Source organism: Telopea speciosissima, chromosome 9, assembly GCF_018873765.1.
Source record: "Telopea speciosissima isolate NSW1024214 ecotype Mountain lineage chromosome 9, Tspe_v1, whole genome shotgun sequence".
NCBI lineage: Eukaryota > Viridiplantae > Streptophyta > Magnoliopsida > Proteales > Proteaceae > Telopea > Telopea speciosissima.
The window spans coordinates 52,900,512-52,927,867 of record NC_057924.1 but is presented as its reverse complement, the minus strand read 5'-3'; the positions used below and the strand labels follow the sequence as shown (position 1 = coordinate 52,927,867).

General features: G+C 40.3%; 4 protein-coding genes and 1 pseudogene across 4 annotated transcripts; all 5 read left to right on the top strand.

The window, feature by feature from the left end:
- The first annotated feature begins 2,493 nt into the window (after window positions 1-2,493).
- Window positions 2,494-2,823, top strand: LOC122639079. The gene has a single exon (XM_043831915.1). The coding sequence runs from the start codon at window positions 2,494-2,496 to the stop codon at window positions 2,821-2,823; it is 330 nt and encodes a 109-aa protein (XP_043687850.1).
- Window positions 2,824-12,345: 9,522 nt separating this feature from the next.
- On the top strand, window positions 12,346-12,963 carry LOC122639077 (21 kDa protein-like). The gene has a single exon (XM_043831914.1). The coding sequence runs from the start codon at window positions 12,346-12,348 to the stop codon at window positions 12,961-12,963; it is 618 nt and encodes a 205-aa protein (XP_043687849.1).
- A 2,965-nt stretch (window positions 12,964-15,928) lies between these two features.
- On the top strand, window positions 15,929-16,612 carry LOC122639076 (RING-H2 finger protein ATL57-like). Its single transcript, XM_043831913.1, has one exon. It carries the CDS (start codon window positions 15,929-15,931, stop codon window positions 16,610-16,612), a length of 684 nt encoding a protein of 227 aa, XP_043687848.1.
- Window positions 16,613-20,102: 3,490 nt separating this feature from the next.
- Window positions 20,103-21,002, top strand: LOC122639401 (calcium-transporting ATPase 4, endoplasmic reticulum-type-like). The gene is made up of 2 exons (XM_043832251.1): window positions 20,103-20,392; window positions 20,854-21,002. Exons 1-2 carry the CDS (start codon window positions 20,160-20,162, stop codon window positions 20,972-20,974), a joined length of 354 nt encoding a protein of 117 aa, XP_043688186.1. The 5' UTR covers window positions 20,103-20,159; the 3' UTR covers window positions 20,975-21,002.
- Window positions 21,003-22,257: 1,255 nt separating this feature from the next.
- LOC122639400 lies at window positions 22,258-22,936 on the top strand (annotated as a pseudogene).
- Window positions 22,937-27,356: the final 4,420 nt, after the last annotated feature.

The following is a 27,356-nucleotide window of genomic DNA, read 5'->3' as shown; positions in this document are numbered from 1 at the left end:
TGAAAGGATATTATATAAATACCCTTACACAGTGGACCCAATAGCTCCTACAACCCTTCGGGCTGGTACAACGATAGTGCATGAGTGGATATATCTGCCATTGACTTTGCCATTGATCAAGCAGCTCTAGTGGCAGAGAAGGATGGGATGCAAGCTCTAGTCATACAACAACGGAAAAAAAAAAATCAAAGTGGAGATCAGACCAGCCTCAAGCTGTCTGATTGCTTGGCTTAAAAAATCTACCATTATTCTATGAAGATTCTCTTTTGGAATATTAGAGGCTTCAAGAAGACCGCAGCCAGGACGCTCTTTGGTCTCTGTTGAAGAAAAATAGTCCTGATATCTTAGCAAAAAAAAATCAAGGTAAAAGATTTTCAATGGCCACATACGTTTCATTTGTAATTTAGACATTAAAGGTCGTACCTAGTGTACAAGGCTCTCGCGTATAGCAAGGTCTGCAGAAGCTCAAATCTACGCAGTCTTACCCTTGTTTCCAGAGAGGTTGTTTCCAGGACTTGAAGCCATAACCAAGCGTTCAACAAGTGAGCACTTGACCAACACGCCAAGCACGACCTTCATTCTTAATTTAGACATTATGGTGTTCTAATGATGGCTTGGGGTTTGCTGGTCTGTCCCCCCATATAATAATCTTTTTGAGGGTTATCTGTTGAACCATTGGATCTGAGCACATGAATGTTATGTGCAGCTAATTTGGAATAAATCAATATATAATTTTATGAAATACATATTGCAAGAAATAACAAATATATTATGTACACCATGTATATATGTATAGCTCATTATTGACGAAATAGAAACTTTGAAATCCCTATTTCCTCTTGAAACCAATATTGATTTCATCAATGAAAAAATAAAGATCATCATCAATATCGTCACTATCATCAATATCAATATCATCAATAAGATAAACTTTATGCTTGTCACCTAAGAACTTGTTCGGAATATTCCGTAATGAAAAGAACATAGGTCGCTAAATATTTAACCAAATATGTCGAATTGAAAGGTGATATCAAATTGGACCATAACATGAAACATATCCTTGCATATTTGTCCATAGGTCAAATTGAATATGTAATTATTAAAATAATTATTGGAGAGTCAAATGATGGATATGCAAGTATGATAACTTATATGTTGTTTTATTTCTCCGTGAATCTAATAACTTTTGCTGATAAAATTCAAGCTTATGCTGGTCATGTTGGATGGTTATAAACTGCAACCCTTGCATGCTCTGGGTATATAGAAACCCCTTTTCTCTGTCAGGTTCCTTACAGGAGTTATGAAAGCCTTTTTATAAAAAAATAATAAATAAAAAAAAAAAAGAGAGCTGTGAAAGCTTTACTCAAATCTCTAAATAATAAAGAAGGTTTGATATCAAGCTCAAACAGCTGTGATTCGATGCACAACAGAGAATAAAGCAAAGGAAGATGAGAACCAGCGACAAATGGAGAAAGAAGAAGGGAATAATACTAAGAAAAGGAGGTAGTCAGTTGAGCAGTTATCAACTCCCTCTCCTCATGCAGGACCCTTTCTTCTTCTATTGTAATTGACTTCCCCTGCAATGACCCCTGCCTTAACTCTGTTCTGCTAAGGGATTTTCCTTATCTTGTTGTTTCCTTTTTTGATGATGAATGAATCTGCTCTTTCCAAAAAAACAAAAACAAAAATATCCCTCCCGTCTATATATCGTTCTTATAAAAATAGAAAACTTACAATGTGTTATTGTCCAATGTATACTGAACTTAATTTTAGTGTTCTGTTCAATCATCAAGATAGACTGTTAATTGATTGTTATTCTAAACCCTGAAGGCCTGCATCGATTCCGAATTTTTTGAGTTGTTCCTTAATTTCCTATTTAGAATAGGAATGCCCCATAACTTGAGATCCAGCCGTCAGATCTGGATCATGTTTTGCAAACCTATACTACCTCTTGAATAAGTAACTTTTTGTTTTCTGTTAATTAGATAACAACTGGGAGTTTACCGACTCAAAAAAGGTTTTAAAGATTAGGGGTTGTACGTGAAAACAGGCCATTATTGAGGGGGTGTCCCTATATTTTCCCTCCAAATTAAAAAAAAAAATTATATAAATAAATCCCTCTCATATGTCCAAACAAACCCATCTGATCAGCTTCAGATTCAGGGAAATCTCCAAAGCTTCCCCAACCTACCTCAAGAGTCCCTGAAAATGGCCGGCACAGCAATTACAATCTCCATAGCCTCCGTAGTATTCCTTTTTGTTCTACCGGCGATCTCGGCGGCAGCGAAAAATCACAGAGACAGTAGTTTTATCCGTGACAAATGCAACGCAACTTTGTACCCTGATCTCTGCTACGAAACCCTTACTGCCCACACCAGTGAGGTGGAAGGAAGCATTTCAAAGCTCACTCGCGTTGCCGTTCAATACAGCTTCAATACTACTCGTAACGCTAACGATTACATTAAGGTTCACCAAATCCCATCCAAATCACGAATGGCAGTGGTTCTAAGGATCTGCGCGAGCAGCTTCGATGTGGCCATTCTTGACACGCAACGCTCGCAGTCGGAAATGGACAACCTGAAGGGATTCTCCAAGGAGTCTTTGGAGTTGCAGATTAAAGAAATGAAGACGTGGTTGAGCACCGCATTTACAAACGAGGAAAAGTGTGCAAACCTGTTGGGCAACCTACCTAATGGCCCTCTGACGTTGGATGCATATAATCTGGCGGTGACAGGAAAGAAATTCACAAGCATTGCACTTGGCTTGATGAATAAGTGGTCCACAGAAGTTGCACCTTTGGTGGCAGATTCTGACCGCCCATAAATTCTATAGTAGGGGAAATGAATTATTTCATTTTCCTGGCTGCCTCAGCAACCCTTAGAGCATAAATAAGTGTAACAGCAAAAATTAATTATTATTTTTTTTAAATGCTTACCCTGTCTTGGTAATGATATTAGAATCTTTTTTTTATTTTTATTAGGGAGAATGTTCTTTGTGCCGCAATGCAGCCTATGCCCAGGCACATGGGCAAACTGTGCAGGGGGCAAGGTGGTCATTGTGCCCACCCCCATGTGCCTAGACGCAGGCTGCGTTGCGGTATAGAGAACAATGCCCCTTTCCATTATTAGACATTGATAAAATATATCTATATATATTAGCACTATATGCACTACTACTTTGGATACCCTTTTTTTTTTTTTTTTAGTGAAAAATAGATTTACTAAAATTGATAACCATGTGTGTAACCATTAGCTTTAGACACACATAGTCTCTTAAGCCAATGAATAAAATTTGGCCAATTTGTCAAACACATGATAGATAGGATCTTCCTTGCCAAGGCATTTGCAATACCATTCAGAGCCAGTGGAATACAAGAGAACGAAATTGATGCAAGAGAAGCAAATTGAAGCCTAATGTCATTGGTTATTGCCGGCGGCCCTAATGGTGGGAACCACTAACGCTATGAAGCAAATAAATGATCTCTTTACAATTAAAATCGACTAGAAGATGTGTGAATCCTAAATTAGTAGCCTGTGACAATGCGGTTCTGATCGCCACTACTTGATACGTATTGATCAAGGTAAAAGATTTTCGATGGGATTGAACGTTTCATTCTTAATTTAGACGTTATATATGGTGTTCCGGCGGCATCTTGGGTGCATGCCTCCCTAGAGACAATCCTGTTCCGTCCCCCCTCAAGAACAAATTCACAGTTTGATTCTTAATTTGACTTCTTCCCCTCAAGAACAAATTCTCTTTCTCTCTTTTATCTTAATGCTTAACATATTGATGTCTCCAATCCTCAGTGAAATCCTTTTCTCAGGGTTTATGATAAATTCCACACTCAGACGCAGGACCCACTTAGTTCAATCCTTCTATGTTGTGTTTTTTTACTGGTTTTGTTTTTTTTTGGGAAAATTTCATGAACACCCCCTAAAATTATCCAATATCTCAGAAACTTACCATACTTGGTCAAAATGTCACAGACACCTCCCTATTTTTATGAATTTATTTCAATTTAGTCCACTCGTTAGTCTCTGCAGTTAAGTATCTGGTAACTCTTTTTCAATGGCAAAATTACCCTCACCTGTGAAACCCATATTCCCCACTTCTCCATTTTCCACTTAAATGGTGAAATTACCCTTACACATGGCTCGAGCTAATCCTTTGGGTTTCCAAAAAGAAATCCCCATCTTGGGGCTGCAACCAAAGAACCACCCAAGCTCAAACGAGCAAGGGGGAAAGAGAGAAAAAGGGGGAAAAGGGGCACTTGGCTTACAGTCGAGATACACAAGATGTGCCCTCTTTAAAGCTCCAAACCCAGCAGCCGTTTCCTTCTTCTTCTTCCCCTCCTTCTCCTTCTTCTCCTCCTTGTTGCCTCCTCTCTTCAAAGCTCTCCTCTCCTTTCACCATTAGGTTAGGAAAGAAAAAGAGAATAAGGAATAGTACTACCCATCTCTCTCATATAGAAAATCACCTTTATTTGCCTATTTGGATAAGGCCTCATAAGTGTAACCTAGGGTCTATTTGGGTAGGATCAAACATGGCAGGACACCAATAGTACCTTAGCCATAGGGTCTCACCCACAAAGGTCCTTGTCAGCAGCATTGGATGCAAGGTCGGAGGCAGCCAGTAACCTTGCCTCCGATGCAAGTAGGAAGGTGGTTCCCACCATAAGAGGTCAGGGCCTTTGGACCACACTTCGAGGGCTTTGAGAGGGCAGTAAGCACACAACAAATTTGGTCAACTACTTACCCCTGACATGTCAAGGTGCAACCTCCGTGATCTCGACTAGTTTCCACAGGCAAACTCATACTATGATCAATAATTTTATAGTTGGGTTTGACCACCAGTGAGAATAACTCACCGGCATACGTGGCAGTGATAACTACACGTCACGGGGAAGAATTAATAATTAATTATACTCCCGAGGTGCAGGTATAACATAAAGACTAGCACAATATCATTGAAACATATCAGACATTTTTCATATTCCTTTCTGAAATAACAAAGTAAGGAGACTTCACATGAAAGTTTGCTACACCATCAAGTTTGGAATGATTTCACAAACCCCCATACTTAGTAACCTAACTAAATTATTTGAAATATGTAAACTGTCTCGAATGCTTACCAAGGCTACATGAGATTCGAATAATTCAAAATAATACTGGGTTAGATTAAGACCTGCCTAAATGGTCATTAACCCCATCTCCCCCGTAGTTTTGAATGTTCAATCTTTGTTCAATCCCTTTGTAAGGGCATCTGCTGTATTATCCTTCGATCTCACATCAATCAAAGTGATAATCCCTTGTTCTGTTCTATAATTCAGCATGGCATATTTCAGCCTGATGTGTCTCCTCTTACCATTAAAGAGTGAGTCATTCGCAATCGTCTTTGTTGCTTGATTATCACAGAATATAGATATAGAGTTTAACTTAAAACTCCTCATTAGAATATCCATGATCAGTTCCTTTATCCACTCTGCTTCATCTCCCGCAGAAGCTAGAGCATAAAATTTTGATTCCATAGATGACAGAGCAATACTAGTCTGTCTCTTGGATTTTCATGCTACAACTGCTCCTCCTAGTGTAAATACATAACCACTGGTGGATCTGCTGTCTCCCAAATCTGAGCACCAAGATGCATAAGAATATCCTTCCAAAGTTAAATGATGTCCAGTATAACATAGAGCATAACCTTGAGTACCCTTAAGGTATCTCATCAGCCTCGATAGGGCATCCCAATGCTCTTTTTTAGGATTACTAGTGAAACAACTCAGCATGCCTACCGTAAAGGCTATGTCTGACCTAGTGCAACTCATTGCATACATAAGACTACCAATCAGTTTAGAATAATCTAACTGATTCACAGTGTCACCTATGTTAGGTTTCAATCGTTTGTTATAGTCATAGGGTGTCTCAATCGGTTTACAATCACTGTATCCCCAACTAGAAAGTAGCTTCTCAATGTAATGAGACTGACTAAGGATGATCCCTTGCTCACTGAAGCTTACTCTCATCCCAAGAATGGTGTCTACCACACCAAGATCTTTCATGTCGAATTCTTTGGACAATGTTTCTTTAATGTCACTCACTACAGAGAGATCAGAACCTAAAATCAACATGTCGTCTACATACAAACAAATAATCGCGACCATGTTTGACTCAGATAAAAAATAAAGGCACTTATCCGAGTTGCTGGTTTGAAAATCAAAACTCTTTACTGTCTTGTCAAACTTCTCATGCCATAATTTAGGTGTTTTTAAGACCATAGAGAGATTTATTTAATTTAAAAACTCTTTTTTCAGAACCTTCCATGACAAACCCTTCAAGTTGGTTCATGTAGATTTCTTCTGTTAGGTCTCCATTAAGGAAAGCCATTTTTACATCCATTTTATGTACAACATAGTGCTCAATAGATGCTATGGCAAGAGAATCCTTATCATTGCCAAATGGCAGACCGGGGAGTACATGTCAAAATAATCTATCCCTCTCACCTGTTTATAGCCCTTAGCTACTAATCGTGCTTTATACCTGGTTATAGACCCATCCGGATTAAGTTTCTCCTTCAGTACCCACTTACACCCTATTGTCTTGGCCCCTCTAGGCAGATCAACAAGGTGTCAGGTCTCATTCTGCATTAAAGAGCTCATTTCCTCATCAATGGCTTCTTTCCATAACAGTGAGTCCCTAGATCTCATCGCTTCCTTATAGGTGGATGGATCAACCTCTAAATGGTAAGTCACAAAATTCTCACCAAAATTCTTGGGTACTCTATCTCTAGTAGATACTCTCCTAGGTTCTGATTCAGGGAGCATTGTGGGAGTAGTGTCAGAAACAATTGGTTCAGTATCCATGGGTGATTCTGTAACTATTTCTGTCAAACCAGGCAAGGTCAGGCCTTTATCTTTGAGGAATTTATCTTCAAAGAATATGGCATCCCTAGATTCTATCACCAGATTGGTTGATAGATCCAAAAATCGGTCTGCAGCACTGTCTTCTACACAATCTAGATAGACGCAAGTGTTTGTTCTAGTCCCCACCTTAGGTCTCCTAGGGTCATGTATCCTAACATAAGCTATACAACCCCAAACCTAAGAGTGTCATATCTACATGGATGGTTATGCCATAGTTCATAAGATGTAGAAGTTAGTTTTGAATGTGATAGTCTATTTAGAATGTGATTTGCAGTCAACACTGCTTCTCCCCAATAGCAAGAGGGCATACCAGCTGTCAATAACATGGAGTTTAACATCTCTGTTAACATCCTGTTCTTTCTTTCAGCTATGTCATTTGATTAAGGTGAGTAAGGAGCAATAGTTTCAAGGATTATGCCTGCATAGGCACAGAATTCCTTGAACTCTGTCAATTTATATTCTCCTCCCCTATCACTTCTAAATCTTTTAATTTTCAAGTTCAACTGATTTTCTACCATATTCTTAAAAATTTTTAAATTTTTCAAATGCTTCATCTTTAGATTTTAACAGGTATAAATGACAATATCTAGAAAAATCGTCTATAAAAGTTATCAAATACTTTCGACCTCCTCTAGTTGTGTAGCTTTTAAAATCACAAATGTCAGAATGTATAAGTTCAAGAAGTTGAGTGCTCCTAGAAATCAGTTTGAAAGGTTTTCTAGTTATTTTGGTTTGAGCACACACTTCACATCTGTTAAATCTAATTGAAGTGTCTAATGGTAAATTATGAGTTTTAGCTAGTTTGAGCATTTTTCTATAGTTCACATGTCCTAACCTACAGTGTAGTATTTTGGGATCAAGTGAAGTATGATTAACCTGGTTTATTGTCTCGTTAGCTAAACTCAATCTAAACATACCATTCAAATTATAAGCACATCCAAAATAAAAAGAGTTAACAGACAATGTTACTCTACCACTACTAAAAGTAATAGACATGCCAGTATCAAGCAAGATTGCAATTGAAATTAAATTCTTTTCAAAACCAGGAAAAACTTTAACATTTTTCAAAGTAAGTATTTTACCTGATGAAAGAACCAGGTTCACTGTCCCTTGTTGAAGCACTTCCACGACGTCTCCATTTGCAACAGTGACAGTCTCTGCTACTTGAACAACATCAGTGAGTAGGTTCTTGCTATTGCAAACATGACAGGTCGCTCCAGAGTCTAACCACCAATCTGAAGATGTACTGGCCAACCCCTTACCCTTGCCAACCATGGCAACAAAGTTAGTAGGCTCAGTCTTGTCCACCAACATGTAAACTTCCTTTTGTGGTGTGTTAGTGTTTCCTTTTTTAGGACCCCTACACTCAGATGCATAGTAACCCCACTTTCCACAGTTGCGACACTTGCCCCTCTTTTTAAAATTAGTCTTTTTGGCCTCCAACTGTTGGGGTTCTTTCTTAGGTGGCTTGGACTGCCTAGAATATTTCTTGGGTTGTTAAACCAAATTGACAGATGCCTATTGTTGTTTCACCATCTCCAAATTATTCCTGGCTCTATTCTCATCTTTGATTCTAATGAACCGTTTGAGATCATCAAGCCCCACTTGTGTTTTCTTTCTATGCATCTCAGTTTTAAAAGAATGCCAGGTAGAGGGTAACTTAAAGATAATTGCACCCACTAAGAATGCATCAACAACAGAGATGTTTTTTTGGTTAAATTTTGTTCTCAGGTTCTCAAAGTCTGTTACTTGTGGAAGTATCTCCTTATCTTCTTGAAACTTGAAGTTCATAAACTTGTCAATCAAGTGAGTTTTTAATAGGTCCTCCTCCTTTTTGAATTAGGCTTATAGGTTTTTCCAAATCTCTTTTGCATACTCATATTTACTATAGGTCTCTACCAGCCTATCTGACAGGCAGTTCAATAGGTAGTCTTTGCAAAAATCCTCATCACTTATTCATTGGGCTTCAATTAGGTCCGTACAATCAGAAAAAGTATTTACTATAGTGTTGAAAATATTGAGGTACTTCAGTCCAAACTGAGTCCTCCTTTTTCAAGAACTGAACTCAGAGCCACTAAAGCTTTCCAATTTAATCATCTCAATTGGAACAGCATGTTTCTCCATTGTTAAGTGATTTATTTGTATGCCCAAGTAAAAAATTTAAATAAAAATAAATACTTCAGGTAACAATCACACTTGAGATGGAGAACCTTGAATTCAGACAACGGAGGAAAGATAGCGATGGTGCAGCAGTATCGACACTTGTAACATACACGTTAATGCAAGCTACTAGCGCAGATGTTGGCTGCTCGCAACTAATAGCCGAACCCAAAAATAAATTTCTGCCAAAAGCTGCTTTTATCCTTTACTCAAATAAAATAAAATAAAAAGAAAACCAATCGATGCTCTTTGAAGAAAGCTTTCTGGAAACCACTTCGGCTTTTGAAATTGAATCAAAAGCAAAGAATCCAAAAGCAAACGTCATTCTCTGACAAGTTAATGGCTTTTTTTTTTTTTTTTTAATCTATCAAATCAGCCTGACAAAAGCTAATAAATTGCTTTCTCTCACTTTGGTCTTCTTTGCAATCAAGAGTCTTTTGTCAAACGAATATCTCTGACACAAAAGACAAAAGGGCTTGTTTACGAATAAACAAAATTTGGATGTTCTCTTTTATAGACACAGAAGCACGATAACCAAAGTTTGAAAGGCGCAAACGTAATTTCGATTCAAGGAATCAACCGCGGTTTCCACTTTGCAATTAACACCTGACACGAAAGCTTCGTGAATGATATGCCTGCGTTAAAATCGATCAAAACCAGAATTGTAGAACCAGAAATCCAAAGCCGATCGCATAGGTCACCTTGTCGTGAGTGATAAACGCCAATAAAATCAAAATTGCAAAATCGATCTCTAAAATCGATCGAGAGAAAATACCTAATGCATTAAGATTGTTAGGGTTAGGGTTTAAGCACAAGGTTGCTCAAAGCATTACTGGCCTGCAAAGTATCTAGTTTGGAATACTGGTTCTGCCTCAAATTTAGTATTTATAAGAAAACTAGGGTTTAGGTCGGATGGGCTAATTACTAAATTACCCCTCACAGCCTGAGTATTAATACAAGTAGGATTATATTAGAACATATGAAAGGATATTACATAAATACCCTTACACAGTGGACCCAATAGCTCCTACAACCCTTCGGGCCGGTACAATGATAGTGCATGAGTGGATATATCTGCCATTGATCAAGCAGCTCTAGTGGCAGAGAAGGATGGGATGCAAGCTCCAGTCATACAACAACGGGAAAAAAAAAAAATCAAAGTGGAGATCAGACCTGCCTCAAGTGGTCTGATCGCTTGGCTTAAAAAATCTACCATTATTCTATGAAGATTCTCTTTTGGATTATTAGAGGCTTCAAGAAGATCGCAGCTAGGACGCTCTTTGGTCTCTGTTGAAGAAAAATAGTCCTGATATCTTAGCAAAAAAAAAATCAAGGTAAAAGGTTTTTAATGGCCACATACGTTTCATTTGTAATTTAGACATTAAAGGTCGTACCTAGTGTACAAGGCTCTCGCGTTTAGCAAGGTCTGGAGAAGGTCAAATCTACGCAGTCTTACCCTTGTTTCCAGAGAGGTTGTTTCCAGGACTTTAAGCCATAACCAAGCGTTCAACAAGGGAGCACTTGACCAACGCGCCAAGCACGACCTTCATTCTTAATTTAGACATTATGGTGTTCTAATGATGGCTTGGGGTTTGCTGGTCTGTCCCCCCATATAATAATCTTTTTGAGGGTTATCTTTTGAACCATTGGATCTGAGCACATGAATGTTATGTGCTGCTAATTTGGAATAAATCAATATATAATTTTATGAAATACATATTGCAAGAAATAACAAATATATTATGTACACCATGTATATATGTATAGCTCAATATTGACGAAATAGAAACTTTGGAATCCCCATTTCCTCTCGAAACCAATATTGATTTCATCAACAAAAAAATAAAGATCATCATCAATATCGTCACTATCATCAACATCAATATTGTCATTATCATCAATATCAATATCATCAATAAGATAAACTTTATGCTTGTCACCTAAGAACTTGTTCGGAATATTCCGTAATGAAAAGAACATAGGACGCTAAATATATAACCAAATATGTCGAATTGAAAGGTGATATCAAATCGGACCATAACATGAAACATATCCTTGCATATTTGTCCATAGGTCAAATTGAATATGTAATTATTAAAATAATTATTGGAGACTCAAATGATGGATATGCAAGTATGATAACTTATATGTTGTTTTATATCTCCGTGAATCTAATAACTTTTGCTCGAATTGTATCATTTGGTATACGTACCAAGACTGATAAAATTCAAGCTTATGCTGTTCATGTTGGATGATTATAAACTGCCCTATATTGTCACTTCCAATGGTCCAAAAATGGCAACCCTTGCATCCTCTGGGTATATATAAACCCCTTTTCTCTGTCAGGTTCCTTCCAGGAGTTGTGAAAGCCTTTTTATAAAAAAATAATAAATAAATAAAAAAAGAGAGCTGTGAAAGCTTTACTCAAATCTCTAAATAATAAAGAAGGTTTGATATCAAGCTCAAACAGCTGTGATTCGATGCACAACAGATAATAAAGCAAAGGAAGATGAGAACCAGCGACAAATGGAGAAAGAAGAAGGGAATAATACTAAGAAAAGGAGGTAGTCAGTTGAGCAGTTATCAACTCCCTCTCCTCATGCAGGACCCTTTCTTCTTCTATTGTAATTGACTTCCCCTGCAATGACCCCTGCCTTAACTCTGTTCTGCTAAGGGATTTTCCTTATCTTGTTGTTTCCTTTTTTGATGATGAATGAATCTGCTCTTTCGAAAAAAACAAAAACAAAAATATCCCTCGCGTCTATATATCGTTCTTATAAAAATAGAAAACTTACAATGTGTTATTGTCCAATGTATACTGAACTTAATTTTAGTGTTCTGTTCAATCATCAAGATAGACTGTTAATTGATTGTTATTCTAAACCCTGAAGGCCTGCATCGATTCCGAATTTTTTGAGTTGTTCCTTAATTTCCTATTTAGAATAGGAATGCCCCATAACTTGAGATCCAGCCGTCAGATCTGGATCATGTTTTGCAAACCTATACTACCTCTTGAACAAGTAACTTTTTGTTTTCTGTTAATTAGATAACAACTGGGAGTTTACCGACTCAAAAAAGGTTTTAAAGATTAGGGGTTGTACGTGAAAACAGGCCATTATTGAGGGGGTGTCCCTATATTTTCCCTCCAAATTAAAAAAAAAAATTATATAAATAAATCCCTCTCATATGTCCAAACAAACCCATCTGATCAGCTTCAGATTCAGGGAAATCTCCAAAGCTTCCCCAACCTACCTCAAGAGTCCCTGAAAATGGCCGGCACAGCAATTACAATCTCCATAGCCTCCGTAGTACTCCTCCTTTTTGTTCTACCGGCGATCTCGGCGGCAGCGAAAAATCACAGAGACAGTAGTTTTATCCGTGACAAATGCAACGCAACTTTGTACCCTGATCTCTGCTACGAAACCCTTACTGCCCACACCAGTGAGGTGGAAGGAAGCATTTCAAAGCTCACTCGCGTTGCCGTTCAATACAGCTTCAATACTACTCGTAACGCTAACGATTACATTAAGGTTCACCAAATCCCATCCAAATCACGAATGGCAGTGGTTCTAAGGATCTGCGCGAGCAGCTTCGATGTGGCCATTCTTGACACGCAACGCTCGCAGTCGGAAATGGACAACCTGAAGGGATTCTCCAAGGAGTCTTTGGAGTTGCAGATTAAAGAAATGAAGACGTGGTTGAGCACCGCATTTACAAACGAGGAAAAGTGTGCAAACCTGTTGGGCAACCTACCTAATGGCCCTCTGACGTTGGATGCATATAATCTGGCGGTGACAGGAAAGAAATTCACAAGCATTGCACTTGGCTTGATGAATAAGTGGTCCACAGAAGTTGCACCTTTGGTGGCAGATTCTGACCGCCCATAAATTCTATAGTAGGGGAAATGAATTATTTCATTTTCCTGGCTGCCTCAGCAACCCTTAGAGCATAAATAAGTGTAACAGCAAAAATTAATTATTATTTTTTTAAAATGCTTACCCTGTCTTGGTAATGATATTAGAATCTTTTTTTTATTTTTATTAGGGAGAATGTTCTTTGTGCCGCAATGCAGCCTATGCCCAGGCACATGGGCAAACTGTGCAGGGGGCAAGGTGGTCATTGTGCCTAGACGCAGGCTGCGTTGCGGTATAGAGAACAATGCCCCTTTCCATTATTAGACATTGATAAAATATATCTATATATATTAGCACTATATGCACTACTACTTTGGATACCCTTTTTTTTTTTTTTTTTAGTGAAAAATAGATTTACTAAAATTGATAACCATGTGTGTAACCATTAGCTTTAGACACACATAGTCTCTTAAGCCAATGAATAAAATTTGGCCAATTTGTCAAACACATGATAGGTAGGATCTTCCTTGCCAAGGCATTTGCAATACCATTCAGAGCCAGTGGAATACAAGAGAACGAAATTGATGCAAGAGAAGCAAATTGAAGCCTAATGTCATTGGTTATTGCCGACGGCCCTAATGGTGGGAACCACTAACGCTATGAAGCAAATAAATGATCTCTTTACAATTAAAATCGACTAGAAGATGTGTGAATCCTAAATTAGTAGCCTGTGACAATGCGGTTCTGATCGCCACTACTTGATACGTATTGATCAAGGTAAAAGATTTTCGATGGGATTGAACGTTTCATTCTTAATTTAGACGTTATATATGGTGTTCCGGCGGCATCTTGGGTGCATGCCTCCCTAGAGACAATCCTGTTCCGTCCCCCCTCAAGAACAAATTCACGGTTTGATTCTTAATTTGACTTCTTCCCCTCAAGAACAAATTCTCTTTCTCTCTTTTATCTTAATGCTTAACATATTGATGTCTCCAATCCTCAGTGAAATCCTTTTCTCAGGGTTTATGATAAATTCCACACTCAGACGCAGGACCCACTTAGTTCAATCCTTCTATGTTGTGTTTTTTTACTGGTTTTGTTTTTTTTTTGGGAAAATTTCATCAACACCCCCTAAAATTATCCAATATCTCAGAAACTTACCATACTTGGTCAAAATGTCACAAACACCTCCCTATTTTTATGAATTTATTTCAATTTAGTCCACTCGTTAGTCTCTGCAATTAAGTATCTGGTAACTCTTTTTCAATGGCAAAATTACCCTCACCTGTGAAACCCATATTCCCCACTTCTCCATTTTCCACTTAAATGGTGAAATTACCCTTACTTGTGAAACCCATTTCCCCCACTTCTCCATTTTCACAAATGCATTTGAAATTTTAAATAGATAACAAAACGATGGATATGTAAACGGAGTTAGGGTTCATATTATGATGACGACGACCAGAAAAGTGTACACATCCAGGGACACAGATTGAATAAAGAGGAAGTTGTTTTCCATGTTACTGTAAAACGAACCAAAAGCACAGAATAATCTTAAATGACTTACCAAAAATCGGTGGAGAAAAATGAAGAGCAAAGAGGAAAGGAGAGTTCTGTAAATCATGAACACCCAATTGAAGAGAAAACACAAAGTTCTGTGAATCAATACACACTTAATCAAAGATTAATCTGCCTCTCTATTCTCCTCTATCTCTCTGTCTCTCTCCTCTGCAAACTGAGAAGGTTGAAACCAGATCAAAGTTGAAATCTCGCAAAAAAGTCGAGAACCAACTTCAGAACCCAGATAGAGCGAGCGTAATAGAGCTCAACGATCTTGGGTTCCTCCTTGTTCTCGGCGATCGTCTGTTCAACTTCTCCACCCGCTTCGGCAATTATAGCTGTTTGGTGGTTTCTCGTCTTAAAAACATAGATATTTCTTCTTCGCAAATACAAAACCGCTCCTCTCCAAAAAAAATAAAATTTTGAGAGAGAATCCAACCCTAAATCTCAGACCCTTTTTCTGGAATCACTCTCTGTCTCATGGTTTCTTCTTCTTAGTTTTCAAATCAGATGCTTCTTCGAAGCTAGAGATTCAGCAGCAGATCAAGATGAGCTCCGAACCCTACATCTCAGACCCTTTTTCTAGAATCACTCTCTATCTCCTGCTTTCTTGATGAAAGAGAGAAACAGAAGGAGGAGGAGGAGGAGAGAGGTAGAACTTAGAAGAGGGAGGGAGAAACCACTTGTACGCTAAGGAGAACATCGGAGTTGCAGAGGAAGCAGGGTGAGGTTTCACAGAGATGATATCGGCCGTGGAGGAAGCGTCGTCGGAGCCGCAGCCATAGAGGGAAGAAGATGAAATGATCGAAACATTTCACGGACACCCCTAAAAGTATCCAAAATCTCATAAACTTACTATACTTGGTCAAAATATCACAGACACCCCAAACGTTAAGCATAGGTAATACCCAAAGGTGAAATATCCATTTTCCCCCTTAGTTATTTAAATAAAAAGACAAAATTATCATTTCATCTTCTTCTCTAAATTTCCTTGTTACCCCTTAGTTATTTAAATAAGAAAAATTTACATATACCACCCCTGAGGTTTGACGAAAGGATATTTTCATCCCTCAGTTTTGGAAAATTCTGCATACCCCTTGAGATTTGTAAACGGTAACAAATAAGTCCATTCTGTCAGTTCATGACTAACACTGTTAAAAATATGATTTGAACTGACAAAACTGTCCTTGTAAGTAGAACCCAAAAACACCCACTTCTCTGCCAGTCTCGCACAAACTAAGCACAGCTCCCTCTCTCCATCATCGCCTACCACTGTGCTCTAGGCCTCTCTGGCTGATGACTTTGCTGAGTCATTAACTCACAGACCTCTGTCTTTCTCGAATTTGTAAACGAACAGATAATTGGAGAAGTAGAACAAACGGTTTTGAGAAATCATTAATCTCCTAAAGAGAAAATTTAGTTGGAGTTCATTCCATCGATGAGACCACACAGTCGTAGATTCCTCGATGACATCGAAGATACCTCAAGCATCGCTTCAGCACCACCAGCTCCTTCCTCCGAACAGAGGCTACCGCCCACCATTAATAATGGAAATAACGATTTGGTTCCTCTCACTGCAACAATTACAGGGAAGCCATTGGAGCAATCCATTCCGAGCATCGAGTCCGCCTTTATTTCTTTATCAGTGGTGGTACTTCTCATCGCGTTCTGCTTTGTGGGGTTCTTCTCTGTTTACATCCACTGCCTTGTCGACGATAACCCTCCTAACGATCCCCGCCGCCGACAGCACCAGACACTCAGAGAAAGAGGTTTCTCTTCTGGCATCGACCTCTCAACCATCCAATTTCTTCCCTTGTTTGCTTACGACGGCAACGTCAAGGAGCTCGTCGATTGCCCAATTTGCCTCACCGACCTCGAAGAGAAAGAAATTGTCAAGATGATTCCCTTCTGCGGCCACTTCTTTCATCCCCAATGTATAGATGGCTCCTGTCCCATCTGTCGCTCTACCCAGCTGCTCCTTCCTCTTCTTCTTCCTCCTCACGGCATAGAGAGTGATGGGCAGCAGCGGACAAGGGCGAATAGGTCCTCCTCTTCTTCCAGAGTAGCAGAGCTATGCATACCTCGACGTACAGGAACAAGTTTGCCATTTTCCGAAGACTAAGGTACCTCTGCATCGCCGGAAAATTGAGTGAAACCGAAATACTGTTATGATCATAAATAGTTATAGATAGATGGATTACTGTGTTGGGTTAATCATTTAGAGGGAGATGGGTAATTTGTATTGGGTTAGTCTCCTAGGGCAGTTGGGTAATTAGAGGATTATAAATGGAGGAATGAAGGTCATGTAGAGGTATCCAAGAATTAATCAAAATCTCTTCTCTTTTCTCTGTTCTAGGAGCTCACCACCCTCGAAGTGGTATTTTTCCATTTTCTGTTATTGGGTTCATTACACTGGTGCTTTCACTGAGAGAAATCGGCAATCAACCATGGCCGACGAACTCCACCTCATCCCATCGTTCACCCTTGCTCAGGAATTGAAGGACATTCGTGCCTTGTTGCTTGATTGCAAGAGGAACTACTTCAAAATGCAAAATCACATAGAAGATCTGCGACTTAGTTTTGCGGCGATCAATGAACAGTCAAAGGAACTTCAACGTCTGGTACGTGAATCAATCAATGAAGAAAATTCCAGCACCATGGCAGATTCTGAATTTGTGGAGCAAGAAGACGATTCCAGTGTTGCGAATCCAATTGCATTAGAGATCGTTGCTTCGGAGATTGTTGCATCAGCGCTCATTCCTGCCTTCGTCGATCAACATCCAATTGAACCAGAGGCCGTTGCTTTAGAGATTGTTGCATCGCTCGTTGCAAGATTCAAACTAAATGGATTGTTGTCAGAGTCGTTACCGGAATCAGAGTGCAGGCATCGTTGCAGCAGAAGGTGGTTGGCTACGTCGCACTATGCTCTCTGTTCATTCCTTCTCCGCTTCTTGGAGCACCCTTGGATGCGAATGGTGCAGACTTCTTGGGTTTTCCGTTCACTCCACCATGGCCACCGCCGGCCGCTCTAGGAGTCTCTTGCAGTACCACACAACAGATCTTACGTTCATCCACCAGTCCACATCTTGCGATTCTGGGCGACTCGGGAAATTTTAGAATGGTTTATAGCAAATCGTCCAATGGGGCTGTGTTTGTGTACATGAACGATGGTGATCATGGAGGATTAACAGGTGGGAATCGATCGTTCACCCAATCGAAATCATCTCTCCAACTTTTGATCCCTGAGACAAAGGGGAATTTGCGTTTGTATCGATGGTGTTTGATGGCATCACAATCCTTCAGGCTGCCCCTAGACTTCTCGGCAGATGTGGCAATTTGCACAATCTGTATCAAGCAGGCCCTTCAACCCTTTGATCCAAGCGGGTATTCCTACCCGTTTGTGCTTACCGACAGAGATCAAGGCGCGAAAGGGAGAGAAATGATCTGGATCCCTAGGCCACCACCGGAACCGCCACCACCTCTGTGCATATACTTCTAGTTGCCAGAGGTGCTGCGAGCAGTTCCTCAAGTGTCAGTCGACCATCGCGTCATTTCGAAGGGAGATTCCTCTATCCTTGCCGATTTCTGTCACACACTGGCCATGGCGATCGTAGTCAAGCAAGACCTACAACTATTCGACGATTTTTCTGAGAGAAAAATGATGTCGAGTCTAGCTACGTTACCGTTGGCCAGAGGCGTTGCGGTGCTCTGTTATGAAGGTTTGGGTTTGATACAATCTCGGGAAAGAAAGTGGATACCCCACACTCTGGTCGAGTGCAAGGACTTGGGGACAGCTCACCCTCTACCATTAACTTCACACCCAGTACATATCATCCCACAACCCTCTTCCTTCCTCCACCCATTATCTTCCACATTACACCTTCACTATATTCACCATTATTTCCCCCCACAATCTTCCCATGTGTTCCCCAATGTTTCAATTACAGCCAATCCCACCTTAACGGATAATAATACGCCCATTTATTATTAGCACTCAGCCCTTTTCCACCTTGAGATACACACACTCCAAGACACACCACCTGCTTGTATCAAGGCCTATTCGAGCACACTACTCAATTTTTATGCGAGCATGTTTGTCACCCCACATGGCTTACACCCGTTAGTTCTGTTAGTTAAGGTCATTTACCCTGGCTTAAAAGAAAACCCTCGCCACAAACTCTTGAAAACAATGGCGAACCAGGAATACAAGATTAGAGCTTGGGCTCTCTCAAGATGGTCACATTGGAGCTTTCAGTCTTCAAGCCTTGAATTAGTTTTATTAGCAAATGGCGTAGGACTGAGTTGGGTCTAGACTCATGCATGCTCATAGATTTTTCCCTTTTCTCTTATCTCTGTTCTAGGATTAATCAAAATCTCTTCTCTTATCTCTGTTCTAGGAGGACACCACCCTCGAAGTGGTATTTTTCCCTTTTCTATTATTGGGTTCGTTACAAATACCAACCGACGGTTTCTGCTTTGTAATCTAAAGAGGACGAGCGTGTGGATGTAGCGAAGCCCAAAGACTAAACAAGCTTTGGAACGGTTGTCAAGGCATCGATCGCTGCGAGTGGGGTTAAGCTTTTGGGTTTTTACGCAAATTCTTGGATCTTCTTCTTTCAGCCTGAGAAGGCTCTGAGGTGGGGGGTGGGGGAGAAGAGAAATCAAACGAGAAAATTATACGGATTAAGTACAGAAAAGGAAAACGAAGAAGCAGATTTTTAAGTCTGCTTCAGCATCGATTCAAGGGAATCCACAGTTTTTTCAAGAAAGGAAAGGAAAACGTAAAGAGAAATCTAATGAGCACTGCAATTCATGAAATCTGAAAAAAGAAGAAAAAATACAGAGAAGACTAGGGAAGAGTAAGCCCTGTTTCTGTTTGTATGCTTTTGCCCTTTTGGTTTTGAATAATGTAAATTGAAAGATCCAGACGGCGAGGATAGTAGAGAATGGTTGGGAGTGGAGAGTAGAGAATGGAGACTAGGAGAGTGAAAGTGTGGGGACTCATCTTCGATTGGGGAAGATGAGTTGCAGGTGTATTTTTTTTTTCTTATAAGGACAATTCCGTTAGTTCAAGTCTAATTTTTAATAGTGTTAATCATGAACTGACGGAATAGGCTTATTTGTTTCCGTTTGCAAACCTCATGGGGGTACGTTTCCAAAACTAGGGTGAAATTATCCTTTCGTCAAACCTCAGGGGTGGTATATGTAAATTTCACTTTAAATAAAAGGACAAAACTGTCATTTAATCTTGCGACCATCACCTGCTCCGGCTACGGCGACCATTACCAACGGCAAGGAGAAAAAAGTCTGAAACATTTACCTGGTTTAAGTGTACAACCGGTGAGGTTTTCCTCTTAATAGGAGCAAAACGAGCGTCTCACACTCCAACTATCTCCTTGGTTGTTCTTAGTTGTTTTTGGAGAGAACACTGGCGAAGTCGTCGGCGCCGGAGCAGGAACAGGTGTCGATGTTGCCTTTCCTAACCCCAAGCTCAACTGCCCAGAAAACTTCTATGTTTTCGTCTGCCAAGATTCATCTAGATTAAGCTGGATATTATTGGCTAGGGTTTCATCTTTGTAGTTGCAGATCCGTAGATTCTGTGTTTTTTTCGTAGATTTATAAACTATTTAAGTCTTGTTCTTCTCGAGTTCCTTTTTTACTGAATCTCGATGGGGAAAGGAGGGGAAGATTATGGGAAACGTGATGATAGTGGATCGAGATCCCCTGACAAGGAGATCTTCCCGGCGTGGGCCAAAGACGTCGACCAGTGCCTGAAGGAGTACAAGGTCGACAAGGATGTTGGATTGACTTCGGCTAGGGTCGCGGAGCAGCGTCAGACCTACGGCTTGAATGAGTTGGAGGAGCATGGGGTCCTTCCATCTGGTCTCTCATTCTCGAACAGTTTTTTTTTTTTTTTGTCTCAAAATAGAACTTCCATTAAAGAAAATGAAAGATCCAAATCATCAGAAACAGGTTACTAAATAGAGGAATTATCCAATACAAGTCTATAATCGGGCACTAAAAGTAGTAGCTTGTAAGTTTAATCTAGAACTAAGACTGCAAAACAGTGAAAAGAGAGACTAGAAACTAAGACGACTCAGCCTTCTACTAGCCCATTCCCCTTCCTTTAAAACATGAAGGTGATAAAAGAAAGGGGGCAATAGCTATGACGAGCCATCTTTGCATCCACGCTACTCTGCTCAGTTTTACTTAGATCTCTGCCTCATCTTTCGGCGCTTTCTCTTGATTCTCCTCATGCGCTTCTTCTTCCACTTAGCTCTCATCGTCGCTCTAGATCTCTGGAACGTTTGTCAATTCGCTTCAGTATTCACGTTATACTGAGATTGAAGAATTCTCGAACAGTTCAACGACACCCTTGTGCGGATTCTACTCGCCGCTGCCGTTATTTCCTTCGTCCTCGCTTGGTACGATGGGGATGACGGGGCCGAGATGGAAATTACGGCGTTCGTCGAGCCTATTGTGATCTTCCTGATCCTGATTTTAAACGCGGCAGTTGGTGTTGGAATTTTTCAAAATATTGATGTGGACTTTTAGTCCCACATCGGAAGGAAAACTCATTGGGTTTATATGTGTTAGTAGTAAGTAGTTATTATTATCACATGTAATGCTAGAAGAGATTGTACGGTGCACTTGCGAGCGAGGGCGGTAACCGTCCGAGCGTGTATGCGTGAGGCGCAATGTGGCACTTTGATGGCGCACTTTGCACTTTACACGTGCGCATCGTCGCAGTATGTCGCCTTAATCTTTTCAGGATCGACGGTGTCTGATCAAAGGGTGCTTAGGATCGATCCGACCGTTGGATCGGTGGCTGATCAAAGAGGGAGTGCAACCCTTGGTTTAACATTGACCCCAAGAGTTGCAGCCCACACGAACAGCCAAGGGAGCCCAGCCCAATAGTCATGACCTGTCAGGTCAAGCCATATGAGCCAATGGGTGTGACCCATCCGAACAGGCCTTGTGGGCCTATAAATGGGCCACGAATTCTCTCAGTCCAAATATCAAAAAAAATCTCGATAACTTCACAGTGTTCTTGTCTCGCAAGCGATGAACATCCGCCGATTTATCTTGGGAGGCGAGTTTGCTGCAACCCTTTGCAGGATTAGGAGGGTGCAAATATACTGTCTTAAGGACAGGACGATTTCGTTCGACTCAGGCCATCTTTCAGTCCTCTCCTTTTTGTTCAGATTTATAACAGTTGGAGTCTGGCTCTGGAGGGGTTGGCGGTGGTGGTGGTGGCGACAGCGGAAGAAACAGCAGAAGGTGAAGAAGAAAGAGAGAAAAAATGAAAAAAAAAAAAAAAATTTGAATAAAAACAAGGGCAAAATTGCCTTTTTCTAATTTCTAACATCATTAATTCATCATTAAGGGTATTATAGGGATTCATTGTGATAAAGGTAATTTCGCCATTTAAAAAAAATTAACAGACACTTAACAACAGAGACTAACGAAGTGGATTAAATTGAAATAAATTCATAAAAATAGGGGGTGTCTGTGATATTTTGATCCAGTATGATAAGTTTATGAGATATTAGATACTTTTAAGGGGTGTCCGTGAAATTTTCCCTTTTTAATATTTGGGTCCTGTGTCTTCGTTGTATTTAAGGTCTAGTCAAATCGCTCTACTTGAAAGGGGTGTCTGTGAAATTTTCCCTTTTTAATATTTAGGTCCTATGTTTTTGTTGTATTTAAGGCCTAAGTCAAATCCCTCTACTTGGTTTATTAAAAAATTTCTACTGCAAATATACCATGGCTTCCTCTTCTAGAACTTCTTCGGGGTCAACTCTGCTTCCAAAATCTGGTTTAGAAGAAGACCTTTAGCTTGTAATGGATCAAAGGAAAAAGAAGAGAATGCTATCAAACCGTGAATCACCGAGAAGATTTAGGATGTAGAAACAGAAGCATTTGGATGAACTGATGGTCCAAATGGCTCAGCTCAGGAAGGAGAATAACCAGATCCTCACAAGTATGAACTTCACCACTCAGCACTACTTGGCCATTGAAGCTGAGAATTCAGTTTTGAGAGCTCAAATGGGAGAGTTGAACAACAGATTGCAGTCCCTTAATGAGATCATCCAGTACATTAATGTGGGCAATAACAGTTTTGAAACTGAGGAAACTCTAATCGGTGCTGATAGCTTTCATGAACCCATGGAATTCATTCTATCTAAATCAGCAACCTATCATGGTTTCTGCAGACATATTTCAATACTGAATCTCCTTCCATATCCCATGGCTCTCTGAGAAGCTTGAGACTGCAATAATGGTTTGTTTGTGTTTTCAGTGGTGTTTGTTTAGGTTCTCAATGAGTGTAGAGCTACAAGGGGATTTCTTTTTTTAACTCTCTCTGTCACTCTGTGACACTCTTTGTAAGTTATACCTATCTTTCATCTTTTAGGGCCTAAGGGCCTAATATTAGGGGTAGAAGTCACCAAGCTTTCCTTGCAGAATGCAAGACAATCAAAAGAGCTGCAAGCTGCTCAAGAAATGGCATATTCTAGAGGTGCTAGAGTGCCAACTGGTAATGGTGCTAGCCGCAAGTATTCTGATAGCAAGACTGATGGCAGTTAGCCTGGGAGAAAGGGTCGTTTCTCTAGTAGGTCTAGTGAAGTTTCTGGAGCAGTATATGATGATGTGGAGTTCTGGAGTCTTGATCCAGATGATATTAAAATGGAGTTGCAGGCAAGAAAACAAAGAGAGGCTGCTCTTGAGGCTGCTTTAGTTTCACCAACTATACAGTAGGATGTTACATTGTTGAGGTTTTAATGGTTTCACTCTGAAACTCTAACAAGAGTTTCTAACCCCAAAAAGGGAAGAAGAAGATAAAAAACAAGACATCCACAGCAAGTAGGAATTAGAGCTAGGTAATTTCTAATAATGATCAGAATTCAGAACTGAAAAAGATATAAAAAATCTATCATCCTAAACACACTTAAAAACAAATAGAACAAAGATGAAAGTAAAACCTATTTTATTTTCTTTTTCCCTACCTTTGTTTGATTAAAAAAAAAATCCAAATTAGCTCAAATTCTACTATTTTCACTTTTCACCATCACATCATCAATATAAACACATGTTCATACATATATAAACTACATACGCAAATCCATAGTTAAACACAAAATGAATCGAAGCAAAAACAGAGAGAACGAGAGAGAAAGGAATTTTAAGATTAAAAAAAAAAAAAAATTAAAACAAGAAAACTTAACTATAGAAACCCTAAACAAAAGAGGAGCTGATCAACAGGTATGTAAGAACTAATCCTTTCCGACAAATCAAAGCATGTAAGAAAAAAGAAGAGAAGGGTTGAATGGGATCGAACCTTGTGGCACTTGCGAGAATTGGTATGACTGATGAGAATCTCCGAAATCACCAATCCAACTAGCAACAGTCGTTGATTCACCGTTGCTTTGTCGCTTGAAAGAGATTTCATAGAGATTTGACGGCTGAGAGAGAGGAAAAAGAGCGCTACTCTGGAGTTTGAAAAGCTTTTTGAAAAAACTTTGAGAGAAAGATGGAAAGAGCGGGGGAAACGAAAAGGTTTTTGAGAGAGAGATGAAAAGCGCGGGGAAGTGAAAACAATTTTGGGTTTTTTTGTTTTGGAAATCTATTATTTTCTACAGCGTTCACATATAAACGCTGTTGTGTTGCCACATACAACGGCATTTCTTTGAAAATGCCGTTAATAAAAATATTAAATCATCATTAAACGGTAAGCTACAGTGGCACGAAACTAATTTGTTTAACGGCAATTGTGCACAAACGCCGTTATATATTCATATATGACGACATTTGTCCCTATACGTCGTTATACCTTTCTATATGACGGCATTTTTAATAAAATATCGGTATATCTTCATATATGACAACATTTGTAAAAAAATGCCGCAATAGCTCAACCCAAAGTGCCGCCGTTGCACCAATTTCTTGTAGTGGCGATATCCTTGATGTAGCAGCCCTCCCAAATCCAACTCTCGAATGGGGTATCACCTGTGTCAAAATCCCCCAAAATGCTTATGAATATCAAATTCATAGGTTTCGATATGCTTTGATTGGAAGGCTGAATCTTCGCCTGGTGTCTTTTGCCAATTTGAGAAAGTCGATCAAGAATCTATAGAAGTTGGAGGGTGAGATCGACGCTATTCCCATTGGGAAGGGTTTTATTAATTTTAGATTCACTCTGGAATCCCATTAGGGTGGGAAGCTAGACATTTACGTTCAAATGTTGGAGTCCACATTTCAATGTTAACGGAAATCACATTGATCGCAAATTGGTTTGCGTGAGATTGTCAGATCTCCCATATGAATATTGGCATCCAGATATCCTACTGTCTCTAGCGAAAGCATTGGGTACTCCTGTGGCTCTAGATGGCTTCTATAGGGCATTATACTAGGGTGCTGGTGGAAATGGAGATTTTGGAGTCAAGACTTGATGAGATCTTGGTGGAAAGGCAACAGTTGGGTTTCTCGGATATGTTTTGATTTAAACAACCAATTTTTTATGAGGATGACATGGTGTAGTGCGTATTCCGTCTTTGTGTTGGCTATTCGAGAAACGGATGCAAGGGGAGATTAGAAGGAGAGACAAAAAAAAAATAAAAAAATGTGAACGAAATCAAGCACAAGCTTTTGGTGTGAACCATGTTGCTACCAGGGTGGATGGTAATCGTTCTCCAACCTCTCCAAGGTCTGAAGATAAGAGGATTGCGGGTTCGATTAGTGGGAATGTCTCTTCAATGGATCCCAGACATGCTTTGGTGTCGTCGCTGGTCATGGTGCCGGAACTCAGGTCTACAGTGATGGTGTTGTGAGAGAATTTGTGGGTGAGTCTGTTATGGAAGGCGGGGAGAAATCGACACATAATTTTCCTAAAGAGGACTTGCTTAATCAGGATACTTCTATCTTACAGACTCTGATTCTGTTCCTAATTTGATGGAGTCCAATAAAGATGGAAGATTGCAGATGTGTTATGATCATAGATAGTCATAGATAGATGGATTACTATGTTGGGTTAATCATTTAGAGGTAGATGGGTAATTTGTATTGGGTTAGTTTGCTAGGGGCAGTTAGGTAATTAGAGGATAAATGGTTGTTATAAATGGAGGAATGAAGGTCATGTAGAGGTATCCAAGAATTAATCAAAATCTCTTCTCTTATTTCTGTTCTAAGAGGTCACCACCCTCGAAGTGGTATTTTTCCCTTTCCCTTCTCCTTCTTCAACTTAATTTCTTTCCTTCCCAGATCTAGGTTCGTTACATTGGTGCTTTCATTGAACCTCCCCCTACCATTCCATTACCATTTCTTTGCCCTTCCTCTTTCATTCCCTTAATCCCCATGGGTCTCTTCTCTCATTACAACAGTTTGGTCCGTTCTTTTCTTTACTGGGAACAACACGATCCGACATCGCCGTTCCTCAATTTTCTTGAAACTGCAATCGCCAACGAGCTCGAACGTATATACTATTTGGATCTTGGCACTGTGGGAGATGCTGTGATTCCCAGGGAGTCCGACGACGATGAGCTTGACGACTCAACGACTTCGATTCCCACTGCCCTGAGCCAAACCCCAATGGTTTCAACGATCGTGGCTTCAGATCGAGATTCCGACATCGTGAATGATGACCAGTATCCGATCGCTTCAACTTTCGTTGCGCCACAGCACCCTTCGCCGCTGAACGACTACATCGCCTCAACGAAGCAAGACAAAATGTCAGGTTTCAATGTTGCAGCGCCACCACCCAATTTGGCTGGCATCGAGACTGGAATCTGTTTCCCACCTAAAGGCCCGACGTTTTTCTTTCCTGGAGGATACCCATTCTCTCAGCCAGTTGGCGCGAGGACATCGACGAAGGCTACCCCGACTGAACAGATCCACCTAACAGATCCGATGTTGCCTGCTGATGCCACACAACCCTTTGATCCAGGTCGACATCCACCCTCTCCGCCAGCTGATACGAACGAGTCGTCGGAGATCATTACAAAAGAATCCCCAGTGAAACCAATGTCCCCTATTCGTGCTCTGTTTCGCGCACCTCGACGAACGGAATCGGATCCGGACAAAGAGGGCAATCAAATCACGCCATGGCCACCATCGACCACTTTGGTCGTGTTCCAATTGGCATTGTGGAAGTTGGAGTTGGAATCTGGGATTGATGTCGACGTCGATCATGGAGACCAGACCTTCAACGGTGTAGCCATGGAGCAGAATCTGGTTGCTTCAACGATCGTGGCAGCAGTGCTCATCCCTTCCTTTGTCGGTCAGAATCCAACCGGAACAGAGCTCCTTCCTGCCATTGTGTCGTCCGTCATACACAACGGCAATCTGAACATCTCCACTGGTGCAGCTCTGCCTCATTGTTTCACGGCGCTGGAAAGGAGGCTCCAATCATGGCATTCAGAGATTGATTGTAGAGGGTTTCTGGTACGAGTTTCTGCCCATTCGGTGTTTGATAAAATTGCGCTCGTAATCGAGCAAGACCTCCAACTGTTAGACGATTTTTCAGTGAGAAAAATAGTTAGGGTGTTGTTGCCATTCTCTGGAAGCGCTGACTTATTTTGTTTTGAAGATTTGGCACTTGCATTTGGACTGATCTTTATCAGTGGGATAAGTGTTTCTGGAGAAATCCCAAATGCAATTGGTGGTTTACTTGAGCTTGATCCGATTACAATCTGCAGAAATCGTTTCCATGGGTCAGAAGGGAATATCTCAAAATCAATCAGGAAGAGGACAAAGCTAGTGCAGCTCGGGTTGGGTTCGAATAGCTTTGATGGAGAAATCCTAGAGAGCATAGTGGGTTTGCAGGAACTGGAGTTCTTGGACTAGGGCTACAACCATTTTGGTATCCTTGG